The sequence below is a fragment of the Polypterus senegalus genome, chromosome 14, assembly GCF_016835505.1.
Source record: "Polypterus senegalus isolate Bchr_013 chromosome 14, ASM1683550v1, whole genome shotgun sequence".
In the NCBI taxonomy this organism is placed as follows: Eukaryota; Metazoa; Chordata; class Cladistia; order Polypteriformes; family Polypteridae; genus Polypterus; species Polypterus senegalus.
Window position 1 is genome coordinate 141609122 of NC_053167.1, and position 12367 is coordinate 141621488.

The 12367-nt window shown below is 51.1% G+C and overlaps 1 protein-coding gene across 3 annotated transcripts in view; it reads right to left on the bottom strand.

Annotated features, from left to right (window-relative positions):
• fggy (FGGY carbohydrate kinase domain containing) overlaps nucleotides 1-12367 on the bottom strand; it is a 155690-nt gene that overhangs the window by 573 nt on the left and 142750 nt on the right. For all 3 annotated transcript variants that reach the window (XM_039734715.1, XM_039734716.1, XM_039734717.1), the window contains exon 15: nucleotides 804-865. In XM_039734715.1, the coding sequence (XP_039590649.1) occupies nucleotides 804-865 (62 nt within the window). The remainder of the gene's footprint in view (nucleotides 1-803; nucleotides 866-12367) is intronic.

Consider the following 12367-nt stretch of genomic DNA (forward strand, 5'->3'; position numbering starts at 1 on the left):
TTCACTGTCAGCGTAAACGTCGAGTGTGAGCTTCACTGAATTAAATGTGTACAACAGGAGCGGCGAGAGGATGTGAGGATTGAGGAAGGGGGCACTTAGCTTGTTCACCTGATTTGGGGGTTTGGAGGGGTGTGTGTGTGGGCCGTCATACAAACGGGTCTTATTAGCCTTCTCCAACTCTAACCCCCCCGCCCAGCTTTTATCTACCAGGCCGTCATCGATGTGCCTTCTGCACCACTGCAATCAAGATGGCAAACATCATCAGCGGCATTTAATTCCTCAACAAACGTCATGTAAAACACAGGCAGGAATGGGAATATCCGCGACGTCGATACGTAAAGGCAACGAACGAAACTTTGGGGAGGTGGCCGGGGGGATTCTGCTGTCGTACAGCGTCGCGCACTTGAACACTTGAACTAGAAACAGACCAGCGCGCGCATCCGCCGTTCGTGAGCGCGTCCGGGGATGCGCGCGCCCGACTTGAAACGGGGCCTTCAGTCAGCACTTTGATCTGACGCGTCACCCTGCCTATAAAGCCCACCGCCCCTTATTGTGTGGCCACTGGCCTTGGGTAGGCTCATTGTGTGCCATACGGGGTGCTCCTGAGTGGGGCAGAGCCGGGCGTGCTGGAAGCGGGTGGCACAGCACAAGACCCGAGTGCAGATTCAGAGCTGAAGATGCCTGATCTGACCCTGCGAGGACACTCGGTCAGATGTTGGGTGCTGCCATTTTTATTCCTGCTCCCCACACTTGAGGATTTCCAGAAACTTCCCCCACACGTGTGTCTGATACGTTCACCGTACCTTTGCTGATCAGCGTCAGGCTCCACGACTTTCCCAACCTTCGTCATTCCTTCCATGACTTCCTGTAAGACACAAAGGTGGGTAAAGGTCAATGTCCGCATGGGGGCCAAAGCAGCCGAGACACCTGAACGTGACAAGGACTCGTCATTGAGCCCAACAAGCGTGGCACGCTGACTTCCGAGATTCTCCAAAACCTCCAGTCAGGATTTGAGGGTCCTTAGAGTCCCACCACATTCCACTGTGCAGAGATGTTGGACTTTTCAGCTGCAATTGTTGGACCAGCAGGGGTTCTGAAAACGTTTTTTTCTTTTTTTATTTTACTTACAACCCTCACGGTGTGTATTGCTGTGGAATATCAGCTGATCATCGTCCCAATCCCCCCGGTCTACGTCTGGGGTTGTAGCTGCTCGTGCCCCCTGGAGAGCTGCTGTCCTTGTCCTCCTTCAATTGTTACCTTGGGGGTCTGTTGTGCATCCCTGGAGAACTGACATCAGTCCTTGTTGAGGGGGGGTGGAGTGTCACTGTCACAACTGTGGGGGGTTGCACTGCTGAGCGTAATCAGGGTGATTGGGGAGTTGGATGACTTTGTCCCCTGAAAGTCCTGATTTACAGCCTGCACTGGGCGTCCTGCTCGCTCAAGTGCCCTTCTGCTAAGGTGCCACATTGAAAGGGTTGTAAGACTTACCGACATTTACATTTATTTATGTTACCAGCGCCCTCAATCCAAAGTGACTTACAAACATACTTTCCAATTGGAGCACAGGCGGGTCACACAGTGTCAGTGGTGGGATTTGAACCCACAAGTCCAAAGCCTTAACCACTGCGCCACCCTGCCCGCCACTACCACCTTCACTGCCACACACACACACACCCACTCTCTAAGGCCCCTGTTCTGACGATTTGTCCTACTTTGTTGAAGTATCCTACCATAGTTTATTGTAAGTCGTAACATTAAACTTATAACGTTATACCATGTCATCATTTAACATGTTGTATTTAGAAGTCGTCTATCAAATTTATGGAAATGTTAACATTTCTCAATTTATTCTACAGTACATGCATCATTTAATGTTCAAAAGAGACACAGCCTGATGCAAAGATTTCACAAGACGGTCATTACTCGTGCATGGATACAATGGCCTGTACAAGATTAAAAGTCACACATGCAAAATATACAACTTGTAAAATGTTGACAGTAAATACCTGTGCAGTAAACTGAAATAAATGCATTAATGTAGTAAGGCGAAGTTGCGCAATTTTGGTCTGCGCATGCGTAGTATCAGTGCGTAGCTCATTTCGATGGGTAGGATGTTTCATTAGAACACCGGAGTTAAACTTCACGCTCAGAATGCATCATGGCTGCCACGCGTGCCCAGCGTTCATTTGACGCGTCCTCAGAAATTAACGCGACGCATGCGCGAGTTGCAGCACCGGGGGAGCGCGGTGTGATAAAAGTCGGAACGTGACGCCAGCGTCTCGGTTTACTATCGACAGGTGACAGAAAGCCACATTCAGCACATCACATGTCTGATATTCCAACTCTCTGCATATTTAGAATCTTTAGATTTATACTTGATATCACTTTCATGATGAAATACATTAAAGTATGTATGTTACATTTTACAGATAAATCGTTAATTTCGTTTGAATACTTTTAATAATTACACACATGGGGGTGACACGGTGGCGGAGCAGGTAGCACTGCTGTCTCTCAGGGAGTCACGTCGCTGGTATTCCCTGCCTGGAGTTTCCATGTTTTCCTGCCGGGTTTCCACAGAGTGCTCCAGTTTCCTTCCAGATATGCAGATGTGGTAACATTAAAATGACACCAGTGTGTGTGAGTGCTTGTATTCACCTTACGATGAGCTGATGCCCCATCCAGAGGTTGTTTCTGCCTCGTGCCCAATGCTCCCTGGAATAGACAGATCCCTGGACTGATGGATTTAATCATTAAACATTCTTTTCAGAGATTTTGTGGTAAGGTGAACTAGGAATTTAATGGCTGTTCCAGACAATTCACGACACAGCGAAGCCGAACCTGCGCTCACCGTGATGATGTCTCGTACTGCCACCTGCTGGATTCTTCCAGATTTACGTAAAGTACGCACGCGGGTATAAACAGCACAACGCTTGCGTAGCAGGAGCGTCCACTGGAGCAGGCGTCGCGTCGCGTGAAGTCTAAACCTGGCCAAGAAAAAAATCCTAAAGTACGCAAGTTCCAAACTGTACTTCCAAAAATGCCCACCAAGGGGGTGAAAAACACCATCAAAAATCCTGGCTAGACACAGAAAGCGCCTTGTAGAGTCTTTATAAAATAAAACGTCTTCTTCCTAAATGCTCTGACTTAACACGAAGCTCCGCTGACGGCAAAGACATGAAGGAGTTGCCTAAACAGAAATAACGTCCTAAATACGCCATCCAATCACGATGAAGTCGAAAAACTGCAATCTCAATACGCACAGAAAATCACAGTAACTCTCCACTCCCAAACTCAATCAAAATGGACTGCCAGTGGGAGAGCCTCCAGATTTATAGGGCGATGGGCAGCGCCAAGCAGCTGGTCAGTGTACTTGGGCTTAGTTTTTCTGATTAATTGTATTTGCAGATATTTCAGCTTTTTGTTCCGTTTCTGTATTGGGATGTTTGCCTTACATGTTGCCGTTGTGCTCCACGGAGCTTCATAGGGATTGGAATACTCGCTGTGAAGAATAAATAAATGTTTGATTTTGTAAACGTTCAGGGCTTAACGGTGATATCCCCCTCTGGTGGACATTTTTGGAAGTGCCTTTGTTACGCATTGAAACTTGCGCGATTTGGGACCCGCTCGAGTTAAACTGTCCTAAGACTCCTGTAGCTTCACGTGTTTCTGGTTCGTTTGAGCAAAACTGAAGCTTCATATCAGCAATCGACAGTTTGACAAATTGAATATTTCATGCTAATGGCTACCTGTGTCACAGACCTACGAGCGTCACTGGGACTTGCTGCTGTTTGCTTAGCTTCCATGGCCACTAACGGACGACGTGGCTCAGTTTTCGATGGCTGTCTAAATGTTTACACGCAGGGCGTTTGCAGTTTGCACAGCATGCTTTCACAAGTGGGTGGCATGATGGCACAGTGGCAGCGCTGCCGCCTCCCAGTAAGGACACCTGGGTTCACATCCTGGGACCTCCCAGCTGTTGAGTTTGCGTGTTCTCCCCGTGTCTCGGTGGCTTTTCCTCCGGCAGTTGGCCGACATGTGTGTGCGTAGTTCGCGTGTGTGTGTGTGTGTGCTTGCCCTGCGACGGACTGACGCCCGACCCCCCCGTTTGTTCCTGCCTCATGCCCTGTGCTGACTGAGATGGGCTCCAGCACACCCGTTCAGAAATAAGCGGGGCTCAAAATGACTTTCGAAAGCCAAATATTTCCAGGTTGTAGACGATTCTCTTCCATCCATCCATCCATTTGCTAACCCGCTGAATCCGAATACAGGGTCACGGGGGTCTGCTGGAGCCAATCCCAGCCAACACAGGGCACAAGGCAGGAACCAATCCCGGGCAGGGTGCCAACCCACCGCAGGACACACACAAACACACCCACACACCAAGCACACACCTCTTCGTTTTGGTATTTAAACGTCTCAACGGCGTCAGGTGACTGAGCTCCAGCTGTCATTCTACTTCTCAATTGTTCTGAAAGACGCCGATAACAGAACAGGAATCAAGAAACACGCTTTAAAAATGTCCTTTGAGATCAGACCCCCAAAGACGCGTTTAGCCCGCAGTTCGTAAGTGAGTGAGTGTCTCTGATTGGCCGCTGCGCTCAGCCCATGTGACTCGGTGGCTTCACGACCTCACGCGTTTGATATTCAGAGCCATTTGTGACTCGGTGGCTTCACAGCGCGGGAGAAACAAACAGAAAGCGCTCATCGTCACCTTCCACGACTGGCAGACGGAACTGTGATCGCGATTAAAATACAACTAACTGTGCAGACCTTCACACGGCTCCTCTCCTTCTCCTCCTCCGTCGCTCTCCACCGTTCCTGACTCAGCCCAGTGGAGTTGGCTGGCGAGCGGCGCTCTCGTCTCCAAAGTGCTGAGGGTCGCGAGCGCCACACTTCACCTCTGATAAGCAGACAAACGGGCACAAAGAAAGGGAAAGTTGAGCTTCACACTGCGGATTTGGGACACTTCACACGGTGGGCATAACGTTCTGCTTGTTGTACCCACAGTTAACAACACCCAGACGCCAACCCCTTGAGTCCTGCTCACACATCACACACCGTTGTGAATTTGTTTTGTTGCTTCTTTTGTTCTGTACACGTGACAATAAAAGTCGTTATAAACCTGTGAAGTTGGGCTGAACGCAGTGCCAGGAGTGGCCTGCAGGGGTCAGCAGATACACACATAGAGTATACGCAGCGAGGCCCACGGCCTGAGTGATGGTGGGAGAGGAGCGAGGAGTGTGTGAGTGTGAGTGAGAGTGTGAGTGAGTGTGTGTGTGTATGTAAGAGTGTGTGAATGTGAGTGTATGTGTGTGTGCGAGCGAGAGTGTGTGTGTGTGTGAGAGTGTATGTGTGTGTGCAAGTGAGTGTGTGTGTGTGCAAGAGTGTGTGAATATGAGTGTGTGTGTGCAGGTGAATGAGTGTGTGAGAGTGTGAATGTATGTGAGTGTGTGAAAGTGTAAGAGTTTGTGAATATGAGTGTATGTGTGTGAGTGTTTGTGTGCAGGTGAGTGAGTGTGGTAGTGAGTGTGTGTGTGTGACTGTGACTTTATAGACAAATGGCATTCGTTTCCCTCAACTTTCGGTTCACCTTTCATCATCCCCTCAGATCCACCCAGGGAGGGACCCCCTACAAAACTTCACTGCAGGAAGGGACCACCTGATAAAATGAGACTCAGAGAGAAAGTGCCGAGAGCCACCAAGGACAGGTCAGTAAAACACGTCATCCAGCGGTGGGATTCAGAGACAGACCACCAGGAGGAGACTCGGGGAGGTAAGTGTAATCTCGGAGACCTTGGAATAGGACACTGGGACACACCAAAGGGATTTAGAGCGAGACCACCAGAAATAAAAAAAATAAATATTTAGGGGCAAACCACTGGACACTTCATGAATGTTACGTTCAGAATTCTGAAGTGGGAGAGCAGGGGGTTTGACTCCTATTGGAATGTGATTTAAGGGTGAGACCTGCGCTAGTCGGGATGGCCCCTGCAGACCACCACAGCCCTGTTTTTGGACAAGGAGGGTTTGAAACTGAATGAGTGACTGACCACTGAGGACACAATTCAGAAAGTGATGACTGGGGATGAGACTTAGGGAGAAGCCATCAAGGATTTAAGGACGGAGAGGGCAATGGACATTTGGGGAGAAAGTCTATAAGGGGGGCTACCGAGGAAGATCACACCAGAAACTGTGAGAGATGGGCAAAAAAAAAAACACTGGGAGACCACCAGTGGTATGAAGCAGGAGGGAAAAGAAGCACCTGCCAGAGAACGGGAGAGACCGACTGCTGCAGAGACACTGACAAGCCCCCCATAGGAGAAATTTGGGATTTGAAGGATGGGCCTCACATTGGCAAGTGTGCACTTCAGTGTCCTCACAGCCTCACACACACACACACACACACAGAGGACCAACACTCTCCCCTAATGGAAACCCAAGCCCACTGTATCACATTCCATAGCCTGGGGGAGGTGGGGGGGGGTACGACCGCCCACTCCATCAGGAATGCCTTCCTCTTTGAACGCCTTGACTAAAATATCTGTCCAAGTCCATCCATCACTGGCGCTCGGCTCACACATGAAGTGGCTTTGTCAATGGGGGGACACCCTGGGGATCAAAAACATTCTGGGCATTCCGAGCTGTCGTGGTATGTGATGGGACACATTAAGGGTTAAAGGCGTGAAATGGCCACATTATGGGGGGAGTTTGCACGACATTCCTGAAATAAACACTCACAAAGGAGCCATTGAAGCACCAGCCCGTCTGAGGGGCAATGAGTGCCTCCATTTCACATAGCAGGGGGCACCGGGTCACCCACACTGCCCAACGGGGATAAACCCATTAGCAGGTGCGTGGAAATCGCTTCCCTCCACACTCCACTTGGGTGCTGATGTCAACGCGCACACCTGAAACTGCACCTGCGACCTGGCGAGAAGAAACTCGGCCACAAAGGTCTCGTCGGGCACACCTTTAGACACCCGGGCCGGTGCACAGGAGGCGCTCTCGCACCCTGATCATTACCTGCAGTGAGTGTCCAGGCTCCCCGACAAACGTGTCAGCCACCCCACCAGACAAACCAGATGGGGCCACCTACTGCTAGGGTGATGACGAGCCACTTGAGGCAAGCGATACCAACCACCTGAGCAGCCCACCAGCTGTGTCATCTCACCAACAGGAGACGACTCACTGCGGCCCATCTGTATGATGATAAGACATATTAGAACAGCTGAGCGCCAAGTTATGAGAGACGAGCCACACTAGACAAGCGATACCAACCACCTGAGCAGCCTGCCAGCTGTACCATCTCACTAACAGAAGACAGCGCATATCAGAGCAGCCATGCCAGCCCGCCTGTACACAGTAAGCTACAACTATAAAAGACTACCTGACAGAGACACGAGCCACGCCAGACAAGCAATATCAGCCACTTTACCAGTCTGTCGACTGGGCCAGACCACCTACAAGAAACAAACCACAGCAAGTGGCCATGCCAGCCGCCCTGTACTCAACAAGCTGTGTATGACTAACTGTGAAAGAGACGAGGCACTTGAGGCAAGCAATACCAACCACCTGAGCAGCCCACCAGCTGTACCACCTCACCATCAGGTGACATCACATATCAGACCAGCCATGCCAGCCCACCTGTACACAGTAAGCCACGTAAGAACCAACTCATAAATGAGGCAAGCGATATCAGCCACCTCACCAGTCGGCCAGCTGTGTCAGCCATTAGATAAGAGACAACCCACCGTGGGTAGCCATGTCAACTTTATTTGTACTCAATAAGCCACATTAGACAAGCGATACCAACCACCCGAGCAGCCCACCAGCTATACCACCTCACCATCAGGTGACATCACATATCAGACCAGCCATGCCAGCCCACCTGTACACAGTAAGCTACAACCACACAAGACTACCAGAAATCGCAGCAAGTGGCCATGCCAGTCTCCCTGTACACAATAAGGTGTGAATGACTAACTGTGAAAGAGACGAGCCACGTCAGGCAAGCCCACCAGCTGTGTCATCTCACTAACAAGGGACGACTCACAGCAGCCCATCTGTATGATGATAAGCCACATTCGAACAGCTGAGCGCCAAGTTATGAGAGACGAGCCACACTGGAACAGCGATATCAGTCTTCTGGCGGTGTCAGCTGTCAAACAAGAGACACCCGACGGCAGGTAGCCATGTCATCCCAACTAGGAGAGACGAGTCACAGGAGACAAGTGATGTTTGCCACCTGAAGAGTCCACCAACTGTGTCATCTCACTATCAGGTGACATCACATATCAGAGCAGCCATGTTAGCCCGCCTGTACACAATAAGTTACGTAAGAACCAACTCATAAATGAGGCAAACAATATCAGCCACCTCACCAGTCGTCCAGCTGTGTCGGCCCTCAGGCAAGAGACAACCTGCCGCCGGTGGACATGTCAACTTTATTTGTATTATTAAATTAAATAAGCCATATTAGACTAACTGTGAGAGTCAGCTTATGGGAGACAAGCAACATCAACCATCTGAAAGGCCCACCAACTGCGTCATCTCACAAACAGGACACATCACATATGAGACCAGCCCATCTCTACACTAGAAGCTAACTGTGAAAGGGACGAGCCACATGTGACAAACAATATCAACCACCTGCAGCCCAGCTGCTCGGTTATTTCACCAACAATACACAACACACAACAGGCAGCCATGTCAGCACATCTGTGCTCAGTAGGCCATATTAGACCAAATGTGAGAGCTGCCTTATGAGAGACAAGCCACATGAAACAAGCAATGTCAACCACCTACATGACCCACCAGCTGTGTCATCTCACTATCAGGTGATGTCACATATCAGACCAGCCATGTCAGCCCACCTGTACACAATACGCTGCATAAGACTAACTGTGAGAAGCAGCTCATAAGAGATGAGCCACACTAGACAAGCAATATCAGCCACCTCACCAGTCCGCCAGCTGTGTCAGCCCACAAACGAGAGACCCCCCCCACAGCAGGTAGCCATGTCATCCCATCTGTACACAATCAGCTGTGTTTGACTAACTGTGGGAGTGATGAGCAACATCAACCACCTGAACGGTCCACCAACTGTGTCAGCCAGCCATGTTAGAACATCAGGACTCAACAAGCTATGTTAGTCAGTGTGTGAGCGGGCGAATGAGAGACAAGCAAAAATCAGCCATCGGAATGGAGACCACCAACAGGAGACGACCCACAGCAGCCCATCTCTGCACTATAAGCCACATCAGACCATCAGCCATGTTTCTGGTGACTCTTCCTATGAAGTCAGTAGATGAAGTGGGAGAGCATGGGGGGCTCAAGAGGTCACTGGAAAGGGATGTGTGGCACTCCGGGTATCTCTGCAAAAGGACGAAGGTCCAAGTCTTCAGAGTCCTGGGGCTTCCTGTTTGTGAGACATGGACGCCATCCAGTGACCTGAGATGAAGACTGGACTCCTTCACGTGTGTCTCTTCAGGGGGTCCATGGGTCCCGCTGGTTTGACTTTGTGTTGCTCACGGGGTCCCGAATGAGGCACATGACCTGCATTGTGAGGGGAGAGTCAGTTACGGCACTACGGCCTTGTGGCTCGATTCCCCCGAGGGTGACCCGGCTCGCAGGACCCTCATTATGGATGACCAGGCCAAGGGGATGCCCACGTAACACCAGGCTACGGTCAGACAGAAGGTCATTTCCGGAGGGTGTGGCCGGACCGCATGTCTGCCTTGGGGGTTATCAACCAGGATTCCGAGCTTTTTCGTTGTGTGGTGGGTGCGCCAACATGTTGTACCAGTACCCGCTCCCCGACCTGACCTCACCAGTCTGCCCGCTGTGTCAGTCCACCAAAAAGAGGCAACCCAGTCTTTTTATTCTGGTCTAAAGGTAGGATGACACATTCAGCAGACTGGTGGGGTAGTTGGTATCGCTTGCCTTATGTGGCTTGTTTGTTACGAGGTGGATTGCCCATTATGGGATGTGTGCTGGTGTTTGCCTCGGGGCTCGTCTTTGAGGAGTTTTCAGTCACACTCAGTCTACGATAATATGGCTAACTGTGTACTGATGGGATGGCATGGCTACCTGTCACGGGTTTTCTCTTGACACAGCTGGCAGACTGGTGAGGTGGCATACCTGCATATGATAAGATAATTCAGACAAAGTGTGAAAGCCCACTCCGAAGAGATGAGCCACATGAGACAAGCAACATCAAGCACCCTACAGGGCCAGCCCATGGACAAGAGCCAACCCACAGCGGGTAGCAGTGTCATCCCACCTGTACATGATAAGCCCCACTAGACCAGGTGTGAGGGCACACTTACACTAGACAAGCCACCGACCAGCCATGTCTGCCCACACGTACACAATCAGCCACGTTAAAGTAAGTCTGAAAGTCAGCTCATAAGAGTCGAGGCACACTAGACAAGCAATATGAACCACTGACTGCCAGGCACGGTGGCCCCCTGATACGAGATGAGCTGCCTCAGCCCCACAATGTCAGCCTCTCTGAGACGCCACCTGTACATCAGCCAGCCTCCCCCTACGCCAAGCAGACTGAGGTCATCAGGTCAACACGTCCTGCTTCAGAGCAGACCCTCCATGACAGGCACCCTGTAGATGGATGCCAGGCCTTCTGCCATCTGACAAAGAACAGGCTACTTGTGACAAGGACCAAAGCCTCAGTGAGTCTGGGCTTTTATCAGCCACCTTCCACAGCATCCAGCGGTCAGCGGCTGTCACTTCTAGGGGACTACAGAACACACAGGGCTGACCCCCAATGTCAAGCCACTATTTTTCACTTGAATCTTTGGCCACAGCCTGCGTCAGGTCAGCAGCCAGTCACAGCCTGCAAGAAAAAGTGAACTGGGCAGGCAGTACCAGGCCTGTGGGCATCAACTGCCTCAACTCAGCGATGTCGACCTCTTTGAAACACCACCTGCTACAGGCCAACAGCACCAACCACCCTGTATGAAACAGATTAGACCCTCTATTCCAGACAGGTGCCAGGCCTTGTGCCACCTGGCAAACAGCAGGCTACTCGTGACTAGGACCTGAGTCTCACTGAGCTGTATATAAAGCCATCTTCCGAGCGGCCATCACTTCTGCGAAGCTACAGTACGAGGTATGGATGACCCCCCAATGTCAGGCCTCTTTGTTACTCAAACCCTCAGCCACAGCCGGCATCAGGTCAGCAGCCAGTCAACCCTGAAAGACAAGGTGAACTGGGCAGGCAGTACCAAGCCTGCGGGCATCAACTGCCTCAATCCAGCGACGACAGCTTCCTTGAGAGACCACCTGAGGGCACCACCCACCCAGTATGCATTGGTCCATATTAGATCTGTGGCATCAGCCTCCCCTTCCATTCAGACGCCCTGCATTAGACCAGACCTGCCGTGACAGACACCCAGTAGACAGACCTGGTCAGGCCTTTGGCACCGTTAACTGCCAACTGACAAACAACAGGCTACTCGTGACAAGGACCACAGCCAACAGTAGATTCAGTACGTGTAAGGAGGACCCCCACTGTCAGGCCTCTTTGTTACTCAAATCCTCAGCCACAGCCGGCATCAGGTCAGCAGCCAGTCAACCCTGAAAGACAAGGTGAACTGGGCAGGCAGTACCAGGCCTGTGGGCATCAACTGCCTCAATCCAGCAATGGCAGCTTCCCAGAGAGCCCACCTGTTGCAGGCCCACCCTGCAGAAAACAGTCAATGCTGGAACAGCAGGGTCAACCTCCCCCTACACCCAGTAGACCGATGTCATCAGGTCAACCCATCCTGCTTCGGATCAGACCCTCCATGACAGACACCCTGCAGACAGGTGCCAGGCTCTCTGCCATCTGACAGATAACAGGCTAGTTGTGACAAGGACCAAAGCCTTAGTGAGCCAAATTTAAAGCCATGTCCCAAGTGCCCATCCCTCCTAAGCAGCTTCTGGACATGTATGGCTGACCCCCACTGTCAGGCCTCTTTGTTACTCGAATCCTCAGCTGCACCCTGGACCAGCCAGTCAAAGACAGACTGACTGACAGACAAGGTGAACTGGACAGGCAGTACCAAGCCTGCAGGCATCAACTGCCTCAATCCAGAGACCACCTGAGGGCACCAGCCACCCAGTATGCATCGGCCTATATTAGAGCAGTGGCATCAGCCTCCCCCTTACACTCAGTAGACGTCCTGTGTCAGACCAGACCTGCCATGACAGACACCCAGCAGTCCGATGCCAGGTGTTTGGCATTGTTAACTGCCACCTGACAAACAAGAGGGTATTTGTGACAGGGACCACAGCCTACAGATGATGTTTTTAAAGCCACTTTCTAAGTAACTGCAGTACTTGCAAGGCTGACCCCACTGTCGGG